Raw genomic sequence first — 18,639 nt, 5'->3', positions numbered from 1 at the left:
CTGATTCTTGGTTTTGGCTCAGGTCCTGATCTCAGGGTCCTAAGACTGAGCCCCCTAACTGACTGACTCCACATTCAGCATGGAGTCTGCTTGAGATTCTGCCCCTCTTCCTCTGCCTCCCCTTCTACCCTTCTCCCTGCTTGCTTGTGCTCTCTTTCTAAAATAAACAAAATATTGAAAGAAAGAGAGAAAGAGAGAAAGAGAGAAAGAGAGAAAGAAAGAAAGAAAGAAAGAAAGAAAGAAAGAAAGAAAGAAAGAAAGAGAAAGAGAGAGAGAAAGAAAGAACGAAAGAAAGAAAGGGGGGGGGAGGCTGTTGTTCAGGAGAGGCAGCAAATATAACTGTGCACAAAGAGACAACCTAAGTTTAAATCCTAATTTTACTACTTACTAGCCTTGTGACTATAGGCAAGTTATTGAATCTCCTTGTTGCTTCCAGCTTCCTCTTCTATAAATTGAGGATACTACCACTACTAACTTCATAGGGTTGTTGTAAGAATTATGTGAACTAACTCTACAAAGCCTTCAGAGTAAGTGCCTAGTAACAGAGGTGTTATAAGCATCTTGTCAAATAAATGAATAAATGAATTAAAAAACCTGAGTTCTGTACTGTGGTCTTAAGTACCACAAAAGATCCAATATTAAAAAGAAGAAATGAAAGGGACACCTGGGTGGCTCAGCGGTTGGGCCTCTGCCTTTGGCTCAGGGCAAGATCCTGGAGTCCTGGGATTGAGATCTGCATCGGGTTCCCTGCATGGAGCCTGCTTCTCCCTCTGCCTATGTCTCTGCCTCTCTTCCCCTGTCCCTCTCTCAAATAAATAAATAAAATCTTAAAAAAAAAAAAAGGTAATTTTTAAAAACTAGTACAATTATTAAACTTCTATCGATATTAGAAATGCACCATTATATCTTCAGATATTTGACTGTTGTCAAGCTTACCCCTCCACAATATAATGCCAAGACCTTCATAGGACTTTGCCTAAGATTCTTGCTTCTCACTTATTTACTAGGTATTCTAAAATAGATGCTCACAGAAAATCATGTATTAACTAATACATGAAATAGTACAGAATTTTGTCTATAACCAAGCAAGACTTCGAGTTTCAGAAATCCTTAAGCATGATGAAAGGAGGCACGCCTGGGTGGTTCAGTCAGTTAAGCATCTGCCTTCAGCTCAGGTTATAATCCTGGGGTTACTGTGGAGTCTGCTTCTCCCTCTGCTTCTCCCCTTCCTCCCTGCTCATGCTCTTTGTCTCTCTCTAAGATAGATAAAATCTTTAAAACAAAACAAAAAAAGAATGATGAAAGGACAATCAAATTCCTAATAGCTCAGAAAACAGGAATTTATTAGACAACATTGCCAGTGATAAAAGTTGTATTCAATGAACTTGACTTGGAGGAGGTGGGGAATCCTTCATTTCCTTTCCTTAAAGTGAGTCTTCTTACTAGGTATTTATGGAAGTACTGAATCACTATATTCTACACCTGCAACTAATATTATACTGTAGGTTAACTAACTGGAATTTAAATTAAAACTTTAAGAAAATGAGTCCCTTTTTTTTATACAGCAATGTGAATGTACTTAGTATCACAGATTGTATATGTAAAACTGGTTAAAATAGTAAATTTCACATTTTGTATGTTTTATCAAAAAAAAAATTTTTTTAAATGAGTTCTATCTCTGCTTGACAGAACAGATGATAATCCAGGAAAAAAACATCCAGTAATTTGTTCCTATAAAACTGACATCTCTTTATTCTTATGGTTTTGTTTACTTTATCAAAATTGGGGAAAAACTAAGATAGTAATAGATTCTTTAAAGGTTTTTTTTGTTTTGTTCATAACTAAACTTTTAAACATATAAAAGTAAATTAAGTTACTAAATTGAAAACTGCTAAATTGGGATCCCTGGGTGGCGTAGCAGTTTGGCGCCTGCCTTTGGCCCAGGGCCGGATCCTGGAGACCCGGGATCGAGTCCCACGTCGGGCTCCCGGTGCATGGAGCCTGCTTCTCCCTCTGCCTGTGTCTCTGCCTCTCTCTCTCTCTCTGTGTGACTATCATAAATAAATAAAAATTAAAAAAAAAAAAAAAAGAAAACTGCTAAATTATTTATTTTAAATATAACAGACCATATGAGGTATTTTTATGGACACTCCAGGTTATACAATGGAGCTTGATGTTCTTTTCTTTCTTTCTTTTTTTTTTTTTTTTTTATTTATGATAGTCACACAGAGAGAGAGAGAGAGAGAGAGGCAGAGACACAGGAAGAGGGAGAAGCAGGCTCCATGCACTGGGAGCCCGATGTGGGATTCGATCCTGGGTCTCCAGGATCGCGCCCTGGGCCAAAGGCAGGCGCTAAACCGCTGCACCACCCAGGGATCCCGGAGCTTGATGTTCTTAAGTAATTACCTATAAAGATTTTTTTTTAACTCTAATTCATTTTCTCTAAAATTTCCACTTTCCTGTCATCACAAAGAAAGGCTTTGTTTGCTTGTTTTTTTTCTTTTTCAGATTTATTTATTTATTTATTTAGAGAACTACATGAGTAAGGGAGGGGCAGAAGAGAGAATCCCAAGCAGACTCCCAGCTGAGCACATAGCCTTAGGCAGGGCTCAATCCCAAAACCCATCAGATCATTACCTAATGCCAAATCAAGAGTCAGACAGTCAATGCCTGACCCAATCAGACGTCCCTTTGTTTGCTTGTTTAATGTGACTCTACAGTTCAGGAAATTTAAATCCTTCACAGTTGGTTTTCCTCCTGTGTGTTCAATATAGCTAAAGTTAGGTACAGATAGAGTCAGAAGGACAGGAAAAGAGACAAAAATGAGAGTTTTAAAAGGTAAAAATAAAAATTAGAGAAGTAAAATCAGTATTGTTTAGAACAAAATTAACTAAATGCAGAGGTGAAATCCTTGAAAACTTACAGAGTCCTAGGGATCAAGACACTACTGTAGGGACGCCTGGGTGGCTCAGCAGTTGACTCCCTTTGGCTCAGGGTGTGATCCCAGAGTCCTGGGATCCAGTCCCACATCAGGCTTCCTACATGGAGCCTGCTTCTCCCTCTACCTATGTCTTTGCCTCTCTCTCTGTGTCTCTCATGAATAAAAAAATAAAATCTTTAAAAAAATGATACTATTGTAGCATATAAACAGTAGAACTGAACTATATAGGAAAAAAAGAAACTAGAAGGCTATTTAGAACAGCTAGGGTAAAGTATAGTTTGTCATCCTATCCTCCTAAGAAACCAGCAAAAATGTTGGCAACTAATATTCTTCTAAGAACTTTCTCTGGAACTATATTAACTAGCAGATAGAGCAAGCTTTGTCAATTATGGTAAGTGGGAAAGGAAAGAAAATAAGAATTAAAAACCTGAAAAATGCAGTCATAATGAAATGTCCTGAATCACAGCATTATAGTCCTTTAAACTAAAAGAGACTCTTGATATCACTAGTCCAACTCCCTAATTTCACAAACAAAAAAGGCTTAGAATCAGCAATATATCAGTCTGTTATACAAGTAATTTTAATTGTAAACAAATATCCTGGCAAATCTTTCAAAGCTGAGTTAAAATGATTAAATGAATCACCTCAGGAGATTTCAAAAAGTAAAGAGTTGGCTATCTAAGAGTATAAATACTTGTTTAAAAATTCCAGTGCAGAGGGATGCCTGGGTGGCTCAGTGGTTGAGCATCTGCCTTCAGCGCATGGCATGATCCCAGGGTCCTGGGATCGAGTCCCGCATTGGGCTCCCCCGGGAAGCGTGCTTCTGTCTCTGTGTCTCTCATGAATAAATAAATAAAATCTTAAAAAAAAAAAATTCCAGTGCAGAAATGAACATACTGGAAAAAACAGAGCCATTAATTTCTTCAAGGGACATCTCCTGACCCCAATCTCAAAAGTCACAGAGAAAGGAGAGGAGTCTAAAATATGGCTTCAAAAAAAAAAATATATATATATATACATGGCTTCAAAAACAGCTCTGCTTTTTACTTCTCTGAAATATTTGTTGCAGTCACCCTCTACTAACGGAAATAAAATTATAAAAAGTCATTTCTCTCTTTAGTTCATCTGGGGTTTCAGATTACATAAACTATTTTGTGTGTATGTGTGCATGCACAAATGTACATAACTAAAAATAATCATTTTAGCTTAGTGGCAGAATCCGTATAAATAACTCTACGACTCAAATGGGGGAGAAAAGGTAGATCTTAGCTTAATTTCTCAACTTGCAAAGCTTAAATGCAATAGTCACTCAACACAGTCTAAGAGAAAGCATACAAGGCTTGTTTAGAGAGAAAACTGAAGGAACTAGATAAACACATGGCAAATTATTTCCCACACACACATATGGTATAATGACATAAAGGCATCAGTAATTTCTAATACATGTAATTTGCATACTAAGACATCTAAATGTCTCTTCTATCTTAAATGACTACTGAAATACAGATCTTAAAAATCCAGTTAAGGGCAGCCCAGGTGGCTCAGCGGTTTGGCCCACCTTCAGCCCAGGAAGTGATCCTGGAGACTCAGGATCGAGTCCCACGTCGGGCTCCCTGCATGGAGTCTGCTTCTCCCTCTGCCTGTGTCTCTGCCCCCTCCCCCCCTCTGTATCTGTCATGTACAAATAAATAAATAAATAAAATCTTAAAAAAAAAAAAATTAAGAGTAACCTTTGCAGGAAAGAAAAGTGATCTACTGACATTTTTCTCCTTTTTCTCCCCTAAGGCATTCTGAAGAAAAGAAATGCTGGCTAAAAGGTAACAAAGAGGGCAGCCCGGATGGCTCAGCGGTTTAGCGCCGCCTTCAGCTCAGGGTGTGATCCTGGAGACCCGGGATGGAGTCCCACGTGGGGCTCTCTGCATGGAGCTTGCTTCTCCCTCTGCCTCTGCCTGTGTCTCTGCCATGTGTGCGTGTGTGTGTGTGTGTGTGTGTGTGTGTGTGTGTGTCATGAATAAATAAATAAAATCTTAAAAAAAAAAAAAAAAGGTAACAGGGCAGCCCGGGTGGCTCAGCGGTTTAGCGCCACCTTCAGTCCAGGGCCTGATCCTGGAGGCCCAGGATGGAGTCCCACATCAGGCTCCTTGCATGGGGCCTGCCTCTCCCTCTCCCTCTGTCTGTGCCTCTCTCTCTCTGTGTGTCTCTCATGAATAAATAAATAAAATATTTTTTTAAAAAAAGGTAACAAAGAATTTTAATGAAATATTACCAATAGTCTAGAAAACCTAGTTAATAAGCCCCTTATATATAAAAATGACATATATACTTTAAAAATGATCTAAGAACTCCAAACTCTGCTTTGATTAAAGCAGACAACACTGGGGAAAATACTGAATTCAGAATAAATCCCTCAGTGGTGATATACTTTCTTTTGAGAACAGACTTCAATCTCTTGGCCACAATGGTTGTTCTACTCTTTCTTTCCATGGTATTTTCCTATCTGGTGCTGGCCAAGAGGACTCCCTTTCCTCTCTGATAGCAAGACGATTAAAATATGTGAGGCGAATGTGATAACCACTACAGTAGGGAAACTGACCTAGACCATTAGAATATGAAGTCTAAGCTATCAGTGGCTATATTCTCTGCCTTCGAAACCCCATCTGCAGTAATAAAAAATGAAGCCAACATGCATGGAGAAAGGGCAGGAAGAAGGAAAGGATGAAAATGGGAAAGGGAAGTCTAAAGGGAGGAGAGGTCAACTAAAATATGTGAATTCCTAGATCTTCCTGTCACTGAGTTCTGCTCCATCCTTCCTCCTTTGGCTATAGAGGTTTGAGAGTCAAAACATAACTATTCTTAATTTCAGCTAGTTTAAGATGGGTTTCTAGCACTTACAACAGAAGTCCTGAATGAATACAGTGATATAATGAAGAGAAAACACACTGAATCAGAAGCAAAGGAGACCTGGCTCTGCTGTTGGCTAAGTAAATTTTAGTAGATAACTTCTCTTGGTTCCCCCCTAACTAAAGATTTTATTTACTTATTCATGAGAGAGAGAGAGAGAGTCACATAGGTAGAGGGAGAAGCAGGCTCACTGGGGAGCCCAATGTGGAACTCCGTCCCAGGACCCCGGGATCACACCCTGAGCTGAAGGCAGACGCTCAACCACTGAGCCACTCAGGCATCGCCTCGATTCAGTCATCTATAAGAAATATTAGGGCACTTGGGTGGCTCAGCGGTTGGGCGTCTGCCTTTGGCTCAGGTCATGATCCTGGGGTCCCGCACTGGGCTCCTCTGCTTTTCTGCCGATGTCTCTGCCTCTCTCATAAATAAATAAATAAAATCTTAAAAAAAAAAAAAGTATTAGACACATTTAAGATAAAAAATATTTTTATTTCAAATATTCTAAAAGAATATTTCTAATATTTCTAAAAATATATTGGCCCTGTAATCTTGCCTGCTTTAATAGCATCTCTTAAATAACAAAGACAGTATTTTGAATGCCAGAAAGTTTACAACAAATTAAGTCTCCCTAAAACAAAAACAGGTATTTTCTAAGTAAACCAAAACTTACATATGTTTAAGCCATATTTTTAATGGTTAACAGGGAAATTAACTGTCTGACTTCAATTTTTTCTTCTAAATACTCACAAACTAAACAGGAATACAAGTTCAACTGCAGATGGTGTTAATGCACTAGTTAAGTCTCAAAATATTAGCCACAGGGAGAAAAATCACTAAAATTTAAAAATTTTTAGAATTATTAGTACTAAGCTTGTTTTCAAGTTAACTTTTTAAAAGCAAGTATTTAATAAAAAATAATCTTTAATTTATAAAGAAAAATTCCTTACTTTGTAATGGACTGACAAAAAGCTGCCACCTCCTCATTCTGTACTTCAATTTCTTGTAGAAGAGAACTTCCAGTTGACAAACTACTGGTCCCATTTGGGTCTTTCTGTAATCAAAAAAATGTTTTTATTTTAAAAGTAAAAGATCTCCAAATGTTAAATAGCTGCATAGTACAAACATATTTTTACAAAAGTATGTACAAAGATATGGAAGGAAAATAAATCTTATCAGTAACAAAGTTCTAAATTATAGATTTCTATCTTTGTGAAAGTAATACAAGCTAAGGCTTGAAGTTCATTAGTTTTTCTTGCTCAAAAATAGGCTGTACTTTGTATCAATCAATAAGAACAGAATGCTAAAAATATTTCCATTCAAAATCTTTCTGATTTTGGAAATCACAAAAACTCTGGAAAAGAAGAAAAAAGAAATCACAAAAACTTTGGAAAGTTAACAGCCAAATAAAATTAAAGGACTACTCTCTGTTTTAAAAAAGTGAAGAAGAGGGCAGCCCTGGTGGCAGTGGTTTAGCGCCACCTTCAGCCCGGGGTGTGATCCTGGAGACCTGGGATTGAGTCCCATGTCAGGTTCCCTGCATGGAGCCTGCTTCTCCCTCTGCCTGTGTCTCTGCCTCCCTCTCTGTGTCTCTCAGGAATAAATAAATAAAATCTTAAAAAAAATAAATAAATAAATAAATAAAATAAAAATAAAAATAAAAAAGTGAAGAGATCAAGCCCATTTGTGACTCCTCTAGTAACCAGGAATATTACGTTTTCAACTTTGACCCCAAATTCCAAGGAAGCAGCTGGGTCTTCATGTAAGAGAATGAGTGTTAGGAGTTAGCAGATATTTTCCATGTTAATAAACTTTTTTAAAAAGATTTTATTTAGAGAGGCACACACAGAGAGGCAGAGACACAAGCAGAGGGAGAAGCAGGCTCTATGCAGGGAGCCTGACGTGGGACTCGATCCCAGGACTCCAGGATCATGCCCTGACCTGAAGGCAGATGCTCAAAATGCTGAGCCACCTAGGCGTCCCTATGTTGACAAACTTATGCAAACATCCTGACAGACCTTCAAAAGTTAAGTTTATGTGTAAACAAACTTTGTGTACAATATTTTAATGAGATAAATTCACTACCCAAGCACAGCCAAACAATCGAATCCATTTAGAAGTGTGTGTGTTGGGATCCCTGGGTGGCGCAGCGGTTTGGCGCCTGCCTTTGGCCCAGGGCCGGATCCTGGAGACCCGGGATCGAGTCCCACGTCGAGCTCCCGGTGCATGGAGCCTGCTTCTCCCTCTGCCTGTGTCTCTGCCTCTCTCTCTATCTCTCTGTGACTATCATAAAAATAAATAAAAAAAAAAATTAAAAAAAAAAATTAAAAAAAAAAAAAAGAAGTGTGTGTTTAAGATGTTATTTAGTTAGTTAGTTAGTTAGTTAGTTAGTTAGTTAGTTATTTGAGAGAGAGTATGCATGGGAGGGAGGAGCAGAGGAGAGGGAGGGAAAAGAATGTTAAACAGACTCCATGCTGAGCAGAGTCCAACCAGGGCTCAGTTTCATGACCCCAAGACCTTGACTCAAGGTAAAACCAAGAGTCAAATAAATGCTTAATGGACTGAGCCATGTAGGCACCATTTGGAGGTGTTTTGACTTACTACATAAAAATATTTAATTTGGGGGAGACCTGGGTGGCTCAGTGGTTAAGCGTGTGCCTTTGGCTCAGGGCATGATCCTGGGGTCCTGGGATTGAATCCCAGGTCAAGCTCCCCGCAGGGAGCCTGCTTCTCCCTCTGCCTGTGTCTCTGCCTCTCTCCCTGTGACTATCATAAATAAATAAAAATTAAAAATATATATATATATATTTTAAAAATCTTTAAAAAATTTAAATTAATTGAAATTGGGCAGCTCGGATGGCTCAGTGTAAACTAGCGCCACCTTCAGCCCAGGGTGTGATCCTGGAGACCGGGGATGGAGTCCCATGTGCGGCTCTCTGCATGGAGCCTGCTTCTCCCTCTGCCTGTGTCTCTGCCCCTCTCCCTCCCTCCCTCCCCCCCCCCCCCCCCCCCCCCCCCGTCTCTCATGAATGAATAAAATCTTTTTTAAAAATTTATTTGAAATTAGTTAAAATTGGAATATCCTCAATCCAAAATTAAGTGAATGAGAATACTGTACACACATTTCATGAATTGTCATGGAGTTCAATGACCATGGCATACAAAAAGACCTTGTCAGAAAAATTACTGAAAATTTAGGGCAACCAACTCCTTTATGAACTTCTTTTTAAAAAAAATATTTTATTTATTTATTCACGAGAGACACAGAGAGAGAGGCAGAGACACAGGCTGAGGGAGGAGCAGGCTCCATGCAGGGAGCCCGACGTGGGACTGGATCCTGGGTCTCCAGAATCATACCCTGGGCAGAAGGCAGCGCTAAACCGCTGAGCCACCCAGGCTGCCCAATGAACTTCTTTCTTTTAAAATGTGTAAGAGCCCTTTCTCCTAGAATGTGGTATGCACATTTAACGGGAAAAACAAACAAACAAAATAAGCCCTGAGTTCTAGAAAATCAGAACTAAAAATAACAGCTTGTGGGAAAAACAGAATGAAGGCAAACTATTCAAAATCAGTTTAACTTTGTAATCAAAGCCTTAACTAAAATAACAAGTCCTTATAAAAATGTGTGCAGTTAAATCTCCACTTGAATTTGCACCTAGCATTATGGTCTTTGATCCTTTAAAGCCCTGAACTCCTGCTTTCTCGTTTGTGGTATGGATTCTTGAGGGCATTGCTTCAGTCAAGACCAATTTCAGTGAAGTTAAAAATAAAATTTAGGATGTAGACATCCTTTGCAGTTCTTATGCAAAGAGAAAGGTCTTCATAGCTTCTTTTTCTGTACTTACTGCTTCACCACGAATGGTGGAATACAGAACCATTCAGAAGCCAACACTTCTACAGGAGTTTCAATGTTTCCCTTCATATTTTCTCATATTACTAAAGCTTTCTCTTAATCATGAGAAAGTTTGTTCTTATGTTTTCAAATGTTAACATGCTGGAAGATTGGGTTTGAACTAAAGCCACCTCCCCACTTTACTAACATCAAACCGATATTTACCAATAAATTAGTATGAGACAAGTAAGCATTGTAGCAAATAAACCTATACAACCCTGAAAATGGGATTTGAAATTTCCATAAATCTTCTGGTCTGATAGATCAAGTTTGCCATAATCTAATTCAATCGTATTTCCCAGAACTTCCCAAATGATTTCTATGTTCCAATTAGCTTGAATCATATCCTGTTCCTATAAAACACAAACTGAACTATCCTGCCTCTCAATCTTTCTGTTTTAGTCTTCAATGCCTTCCTCCTAACCTGCCCTCACAATCCAAGTCAAAATCTATTATCTTTTTAAGGCCCAACAAAATGCTACTTCATCTACAGTGCCCTTTATGATTACTCAACATGAAACAATTCTCCCTTCCTACCACTTCTAAGTACTTAGTCTGAACCAAACACCATATCATCACATCCTATTTTATATTTGCCATGATGTGAAAGCACTTTAAAGATAAAAATCTAAATTTATTGAATGCTATAACCTTGTAGGACTTTATATCCAGTTCAGAAGGCACTGAACCATTGGTTCAATTTGGGAAAGGGAGAATAGAGTTATTGCTTAATTAGTTTCAGTTTTATAGGATGAAAAGAGTTTTGGAGATGGATGGTTGTACAAGAATGTGAGTGTATTTAATACCACTGAACTGTACACTTAAAAATGGTTAAGATGATAAATTTGGTTATGTGTATTTTACCACAAAAAAAATCTAGCAATTACTGAGCATTTATTACATGTCAAGTCTTCCTATAAAAAAATTTACAAGTATGTATGTTTTATTTATTTCTCACAAAGCTCTAGTAGGTGGGCAATACTATAATCCCCATTTTACAGATTTAAAAATGAGGCACAAAAAAGTTAATTAACTAATACAAGGTCATACAGCTAATATAATCAGAGTTATGATTTCAAACCAGGCAGCCTAGCTTCAGAATCACATGCTTAATCACTCTGTCATTCTCTCAAAAAATTCTCCCTAAAAAACCCTTAAGAAAAACAATTAAAAAAAGGAACATTATAAAAACAAAAAAACAAACAAACAAAAGGAACATTATGACCTTTTGCAGGAGCAATGCTATAGAAAATCTGTATTTTGCTTGACCCAATAATCATCTTTCTTCCTTTAATTCTTTTTCATGTTTTACTTATTAACATATTTTTTTAATTTTTTTTTTATTATTTATTTATAATAGTCATACAGAGAGATAGAGAGAGAGAGAGGCAGAGACACAGGCAGAGGGAGAAGCAGGCTCCATGCACCAGGAGCCCGACGAGGGATTCGATCCCGGGCCTCCAGGATCGCGCCCTGGGCCAAAGGCAGGCGCCAAACCGCTGCGCCACCCAGGGATCCCTTATTAACATATTTTAAATCTCCTCAGTGGCATTTATAATTTTTTTAACCAAAAAAAAAAAAAAAAACTGTATTATTTAGAGTGCCTTTCATGAATTAGGTCTTTCTTTCTTTCTTTCTTTCTTTCTTTCTTTCTTTCTTTCTTTCTTTCTTCTTTTTTTTTTTTTTTGAATTAGGTCTTTCAAGAAGGTTACAAATTTCAACTGACAGTGACAGAAACAAACTATAATTAACTCTCTAGTCATACATCAAGATAAAAACAACACCTGAAAAGTTAATTCAAATCTCTTACATCAACATCAGATTTTTTTTTGTTTTTCTCCATTCTTTCTGGAACAAAAATTATTTTTACATTTTACACCTATTCCCTCAACTCTTGTCCCTAATCCCTCCCCCTAAACTCCATTCAAACAACCTAGCCATCAAATCATCTCTTTTCGCCATGGGTCTCACACAAACTTTTATGTAGCATTCAAGGCTTTTTATTCTGTACTGCAGTTATATTCACACACATTGTCTCTCCTTTCTAAACCAAGTTCTTTAAGGATTAGGTCTGTGAATGATAAGTCTGTAACCCAAACACTGCATTCTGAAATATAAGAAAACATTGCTAGTGCTATTATCTAATACATAGAACAAAGAAAAGGTCTGTGTGTGGGAAGATAAGGAGTTCTCTAGTAAAATATGTTAGGTTTGTAAATTCGTATAGTTGTTTGGTTACCATCTAGAAGTATTCTATTCCAGAGCTAAAGGCATAAATTAGAGGATCATTTAATTCCTGCAATTTTCTACTGGGAAATCTCTCTGCTAACGGCTGTAGGCATCCATCCAGATCAATGAGAGAACAATATCCATATAAACATATGTAAAGCAATTTACTATAAAACGTTGGTTACTGTAGGGATGCCTGGGTGGCTCAGTGGTTGAGAATCTGCCTTTGGCTCAAGGAGTGATCCCTGGAGTCCTGGGGATCAAGTCCCATATGAGGCTCCCTGCAGGGAGCCTGTCTCTCCCTCTGCCTACATCTCTGCCTCTCTCTCTGTCTCTCTGTCTCTCATGAATAAATTAATAAAAATCTTAAAAAAAAAAAAAAGACACTGGTTTCTGTGATTACAGAGGCTGACAGGTCTCAAGATCTACAGTTGGCAAGCTGGAGACCCCATAGACAATGGTACAGTTCCCATCTTAGTCCAGCAGGCTCAAGACCCAGGAAGAGCTGATGTTTCAGTTGGAGTCCAAAGGCAGGAAAAAACCTATGTTCCAGCTCAAACACAGTCAGGCTGGAGGAATTTCACCTCATTAGCAGTAGGGTCAGCTGCTTTGTTCTATTCAGGCCTTTAACTGGTTGGATGAGGCCCACCCTCATTAGGGTGGGCAATCTGCCTTTACTCAGTCTATTGATTCAAATATTAATCTCATCCAGAAACACTCTTATAGACAAACATAGATCAATGTTTCACCAAATGTCTGGCCACCCCATGGCCCAATCAAATGGACACATAAAATTAACCATCACAGCATCTCAACCACAGAGAATCAAGGAGTCTCAACAATCTAAGAGCACAGATCAGTAGCTTTCAAACTATCTTGGAGCCATAAAATTAAGCACCGACCAAGAGAGTATAGGTAAGAGATATTAAAGACAACTAGAGCAAAACCTTGGAGAACTACCTATGTTTATAAGCTAGACAAAGGAAAAGGAGTCAAAGATTATAGGAGGAAAACTAGGAAGTAGACTTAACAAGGGCAAGAGAAGAAAAATTTCAAGGAAAGGATGTAGTCATCTGTTGCAAATGAAGCAAAAGTGCTGGACAGTGAATATGGTCATTAGATTGGCAATTAATATTCATATTACCAGAAATGAGTTTCTGCAACACGATGAAAACAAGAGAGGATGATGAGAGACTGGGAAAGGTAGTTAACTATAAATTCTTCTTTAAAGAGTAATGGTAGGGGGCACCTGGGCTCAGTCGCTTAAACATCTGCCTTTGCTCAGATCATGGTCCCAGGACCATGGGATTGAGCCTGATATTGGGCTCCCCGCCCAGTGGGGAGTCTGCTTCTCCCTCTCCCTTTATTGGCTCCCTCCCACTGCTTGTGCTCTCTTTCTCTCTCTCTGTCAAATAAATAAATAAATAAAATCTTTTAAAAAAATAATGGTAGAAAATACTCTGGGGAGATAGCAACAAGAAAAGAGGTGACAGAGTTAAGTTTCAGAAAAAGGAAGGAATAGCTCTTCCATCAAAACCCAAAAGAAGCAAATCTGAGGTGGACAAGTGCATACAAAAAGTGGTCTTAATCTCAGTATTAAAAAAAGGTGGGAAAGTCATCTATCAGAGGAGGTGGAAAGGGTGGATTAAGGAAAGTGATGAAAGTGTGAAATAATGCACAAAACTCTATCAGTACATATGTTGTAAAGCAGCTTTAAGAATATGGGACAGCTTTACACCTACACAAATGCAAGATTCATGCCATATTGTCCCAGAAATTAGACTGAACACAACACCAAGTTTTCAATAAATGTACTTTAAGTGTTAAGATATATATATACACACGGACACACACACACATATATATCAGTTACTACTTGGAGCAAAGTTAATCACTTCCTTATTTGATTTTTTAAACAGTTTTACAAAGAGACTTCAGTAAGCTATTCAAATAGTATATTATGTTTAGCTAGACAATGAAAATCATTTTGTTTAAGATTCCCTCTTGTTTAGGGGTGCCTGGATGGCTCAGTCAGTTGAGCATCTGATTCTTGATTTTGGGTTAGGTCATGATCTCAAGCCCAGAGACATGCTCCAAGCTCAGCATGGGGTCTTTTGGGGATTTTCCTCTTCTTCTGCCCCTCCCCCCTCAATAAATAAAATCTTAAAAAAAAAAAAAGCCACCCAATTCCCTCATTTAAAATTAATGATAGACATTCTGACAATAGGGGATATAATGCTAATACAGCTAACTTTTAGAAAGAACAATTACCCACAGAACTTTGTAAAACCAACTCGATGAATATAATTTGATTCATTACTAAAATCTATGCAACCTGCTCAAAGTAACTCAACTTATAGCTATTAACTAAAAGTCTAATTTAAACTTAAGTTGCCTTTAAGAGAGTTTTAAGTTCTATGCTGCCTTTTCCTGGTATTGGTTCCAAAAATTTGAACTAAAGCTTTTAGATTATTATTAACAAAAGACACTAGGAAACAGGAAGTAAGTTTGCTGAGTGAGAAGAAAAACACTCTTTTGAGATTTTACCACAAAGCATAAAATTCCTACAGGAAATGAATACTTAAGCATGTAATTATAAATAGGCACTGCAATCTTATTTCCCAACAAAAAATATGACTCTCAGGGAAAGTTTTTAAATAAAGATGAATGGTGTGTGAAAAATTAAAAGCTCCATGCCTATTTGTACCACAGACCATTTTGTACCAAAGTAAGCCTATTAGTAGTGCTGTGTTTATCTGCCCCTTTTTGGCCTAAATCAAATCAAATTTTATATTCATGTACACAAACAAAATGATGAAATCTTAGTATTAATAAATAGGCTTAGAACTTTCTTTTGAACAAAAAATCCTTACTCGTAACAAGTGCACACCAAACCTCTGATCGAAGACTTCAAATAATAGTGCACTAAATTGAGAACCTGACAGGAATCATCATTATTAAACAACTATTTGTAAGTTCCACTGTCAATTTAAATATTGACAAGTTAAATCTATAATATCTGCCTCCTTGAATTTTCTTCCTCTTTGGCTCCTGTTCTACTTTCTGGAACATATTTTTAAATTAAGTTACTAAATTGAATTTCTCAATTCACACTGAAAAATATAAACAGGGGGCAGCCTGGGTGGCTCAGCGGTTTAGCACCTGCCTTCAGCCCAGGGCCTGATCCTGGAGACCCGGGATCCAGTCCCATGTCAGGCTCCATGCAGGGAGCCTGCTCCTCCCTCTGCCTGTGTCTCTGCCTCTCTCTCTCTCTCAATAATAAATAAATAAAATCTTAAAATATATATATAAACAGGTTTTGCCTAATTTTAACCTTTCTATAAAACCTCTTTCTTTTCCCTTTTATTTCTTTTTAAAGATTTTATTCATGAGAGATGCAGAGATAGAGAGGCGGATAGAGATAGAGAGATGCAGAGATAGAGAGGCTCCCTGTGGGGAGCCCAATGCAGTACTGGTACTCCAGGATAATGCCCTGAGCTGAAGGCAGGCGCTCAACCACTAAGCCATCCCGGTGTCCCTCTATAAAACCTTTCTTTAAAACTATCAGCACCTTCTACCACTTGTCTCTTATAATCCAGCACAAAATGGTACTTACTGTAGCACAAAGGTAACATACTTAGTATGTTGTGAAATTCAACACATCACTATTTTATTTTTTACAAGAATACCATGATTTTCAGTTTTCTACTCCCTGAATTGATTTGAGAAACTATGTCCAAAATTTGAAACTTTAAATTTTTTTTTTTTTTTTAATTTATGAGAGTCATACAGAGAGAGAGAGAGAGAGAGGCAGAGACATAGGCAGAGGGAGAAGCAGGCTCCATGCACCTGGAGCCTGACATGGGATTCGATCCAGGGTCTCCAGGATCGCGCCCTGGGCCAAAGGCAGGTGCCAAACCGCTGCGCCACCCAGGGATCCCCAAAATTTGAAACTTTAAAACAAAAAAAAGTTCACTTCTTCTTACATGGAAACTTTCCAAACTTTAAATATTACTCCTGAAAGGGATCCCAGAAATTATCCAGTCTGATAAGGGATGGAAGCAGAAAAATGTTCACCTTTAGCCCAGAAAGCTGACCTATATAGCCTGCACAGACAGTTTCGATAAGGATCAAATATGTACTCGTTGCTACATTCTTAAAGGGTCTCATGACTGCCCATAAATCTCACCCATAACTAATATCAAACCAAATGATAAGCACTTGAGAAATCTTGTCAAAGTAGTTTTATGAGTAGAAATTCACACATCTGATTCTAATTCTCCCTGCACATCCCCTTCCCCTTGAGTACTAAGCATATAATCATCAGGTTCACACAACAAAAAGTGCAGCGTTTCCTACCCATGGGTCCTGTCCTCATGCCAATTAAATAAACTAAGTTACATCATGAAACATCTCATGACTTCTTTGCTATGTACAAGGATCTTCCAACATTTTGGTGGCCTGTACAAGGACAACAGAGTAAATCCAAGAGCATGAGTGTGACCTGGGAAGTCTTCACCTCCAGTCTTTATTTCTTACCTGTTCTTTTTCAGAAATGTCCTAAAGAGTATGAGCCTTCAGAACGTGTCTTGCCGAAGTGTTCAGGGGAGAATCTCTTGCCTGTGGCTACACTAATGGGAAAGGACAAACTCCTGCCACCCAGCTAGACACCAGTATATTGGCTGCCATTGGGCTCAAAAATCAGGCTCTGTTTTATCTGTTCTTTTAATACTTATATTCTTCTTAGGTATGGGACAGTCATACCATTAAAACAGCTGCTCATCTCAAGACTGCCATGTAAAGAATCCTCATAAATAACTTGCTGTAATCTCCCAATAAGCATAAAATCCAAGATAGGTCTGACTGTTCTTCTAGAAAGGGATCAGTCAGAGGTTTTACCCAGTTTGGTTACCCATCCAATGGCGACCACTCCCTTGGGAATGGAGCATGGATAAAGTTCACAAGAAAGTTTCCTGGATTAAATAGGAGTTTCATACTTTCATTTTCTCACATCACACATTTGTCCTTCCTCGTAGGCTGTTTGGTGTTCTTGGTCCTGCCTTCAGATTGAAAGCTTCTAGGTTAGGGATCCCTGGGTGGCGCAGCGGTTTGGCGCCTGCCTTTGGCCCGGGGCACGATCCTGGAGACCCGGGATCGAATCCCACATCAGGCTTCCGGTGCATGGAGCCTGCTTCTCCCTCTGCCTGTGTCTCTGCCTCTCTCTCTCTCTCTCTCTCTGTGACTATTATAAATAAATTTAAAAAAAAATTTAAAAAAAAAAAAAAAAAGAAAGCTTCTAGGTTAGAAATAGGACACATACTGCGATATAAAATAGCTGCTCCTTCTTAACAAACGCCAAGACCCCTATCCTATCTGTTGATACTAGACCTAGAGGCTAACAAAGGGTATTATTACTGGTTGCCAAATACATCAATTCCCTCAAAATGGAAAGAGGCAGCCCCAATCTCTGTAGCACTTCAGTCCATTCAGCATCACCTACTGTACCCTAGGATGCAGCAGGGAAGAGAAGGGAGGTCCGACAACCCTTCTCAAGTGACACAAAGGTGTCAAGAGTGGTTGAGAATGAGGGACACTTCCTGCCACTCTGAACCCTAAGGAACCTTTGGCAATATTCCTGATGGGATGCAATTCGGAAGCCAAGGGAGATTTTGGTAATGCACTCCTAGTTAGTTAATGTATTTTCTTCATTTCATAGGAATTAACTATGGGATCAACTTCTTTAATCCCAAAGGATTCCCCTTTGGGCTGTCTCCTAGCACACTGGAGTCAATATGGACAAAAGGATTTAAAGAAGCACCTCATCCTCTTCTGAAATAATACCTGGCCTCAATATTCTCTGGAGGATGATGAAAAATCGCCCATAAACAGGCCCTTAATCTTCAATACTATTTATCAATTAGACCTTTTTTGCAGGCATCATGGAAAATGGACCAAAGAGCCCTACATCCAGTTCTTTATGGCACTGAGTCAGGATATTAATCTAAGAGAAACCTGTAGCATATGTCTGGTAAGATTCCAGGCACACTACCCACCCACCCCCCAACCCCACCCCGCCCGTCAACCCATAGGTGTTTAAACAACCTATGATTGTTTAAATAGACAACTCTAATAGAAGAAACCAGCTGAGTCAGACAAATCAATCAGCAGAAGAAAAACATCAAAATAAGCGCACAAGGGAGCCCAGGTCCCTTAGTAACACCCTATCCATATGAACTTTTGGAGCCTTCTGCTCTTGATCTCGAAGGACATACTAAAAATGGAACATCATACCTATCCTACCAAACTAGAGTGGGTTTATATCCACTTCAGGAAGTAGCAAATGGGGAAATGGGCACAATTAAAGTCCCTGTCCCATTTTCCATGTCAGATCTGGCTCAAATAAAGCAACTAGGATGATACTCAGAGGATCCATCCAAGTTTGTAGATAGATTTCACCAGGTGTCTCTAATGTGTGATTTAACTGGGCAAGATACCTGTATTATTCTAATATACTGTTGTACTCCAGAAGAAAAGGCTCAAATTTGGGCTAGGGCACAAGAATTTGCAGATGAGTTGGCAACTAGGGATAGAAATCATTATTCAGTAGGAGGAGACGCTGTTCTTAATGCCACGCCTCACTGGAACCACCAATAGGACAGACCTGACAGAGAAAGATGAG

General features: G+C 38.6%; 1 protein-coding gene across 3 annotated transcripts in view; it reads right to left on the bottom strand.

Moving 5' to 3' along the window:
• Positions 1 to 18,639, bottom strand: part of PIK3C2A (phosphatidylinositol-4-phosphate 3-kinase catalytic subunit type 2 alpha) — a 115,432-nt gene that overhangs the window by 56,799 nt on the left and 39,994 nt on the right. For all 3 annotated transcript variants that reach the window (XM_026008186.2, XM_026008183.2, XM_026008185.2), the window contains exon 3: positions 6,790 to 6,893. In XM_026008186.2, coding sequence (XP_025863971.1) covers positions 6,790 to 6,893 — 104 coding nt within the window. The remainder of the gene's footprint in view (positions 1 to 6,789; positions 6,894 to 18,639) is intronic.

Source organism: Vulpes vulpes, chromosome 11 (assembly GCF_048418805.1).
Source record: "Vulpes vulpes isolate BD-2025 chromosome 11, VulVul3, whole genome shotgun sequence".
NCBI lineage: Eukaryota > Metazoa > Chordata > Mammalia > Carnivora > Canidae > Vulpes > Vulpes vulpes.
The sequence above is the reverse complement of the archived record's forward strand: the minus strand, read 5'-3'. Positions and strand labels throughout refer to the sequence as shown.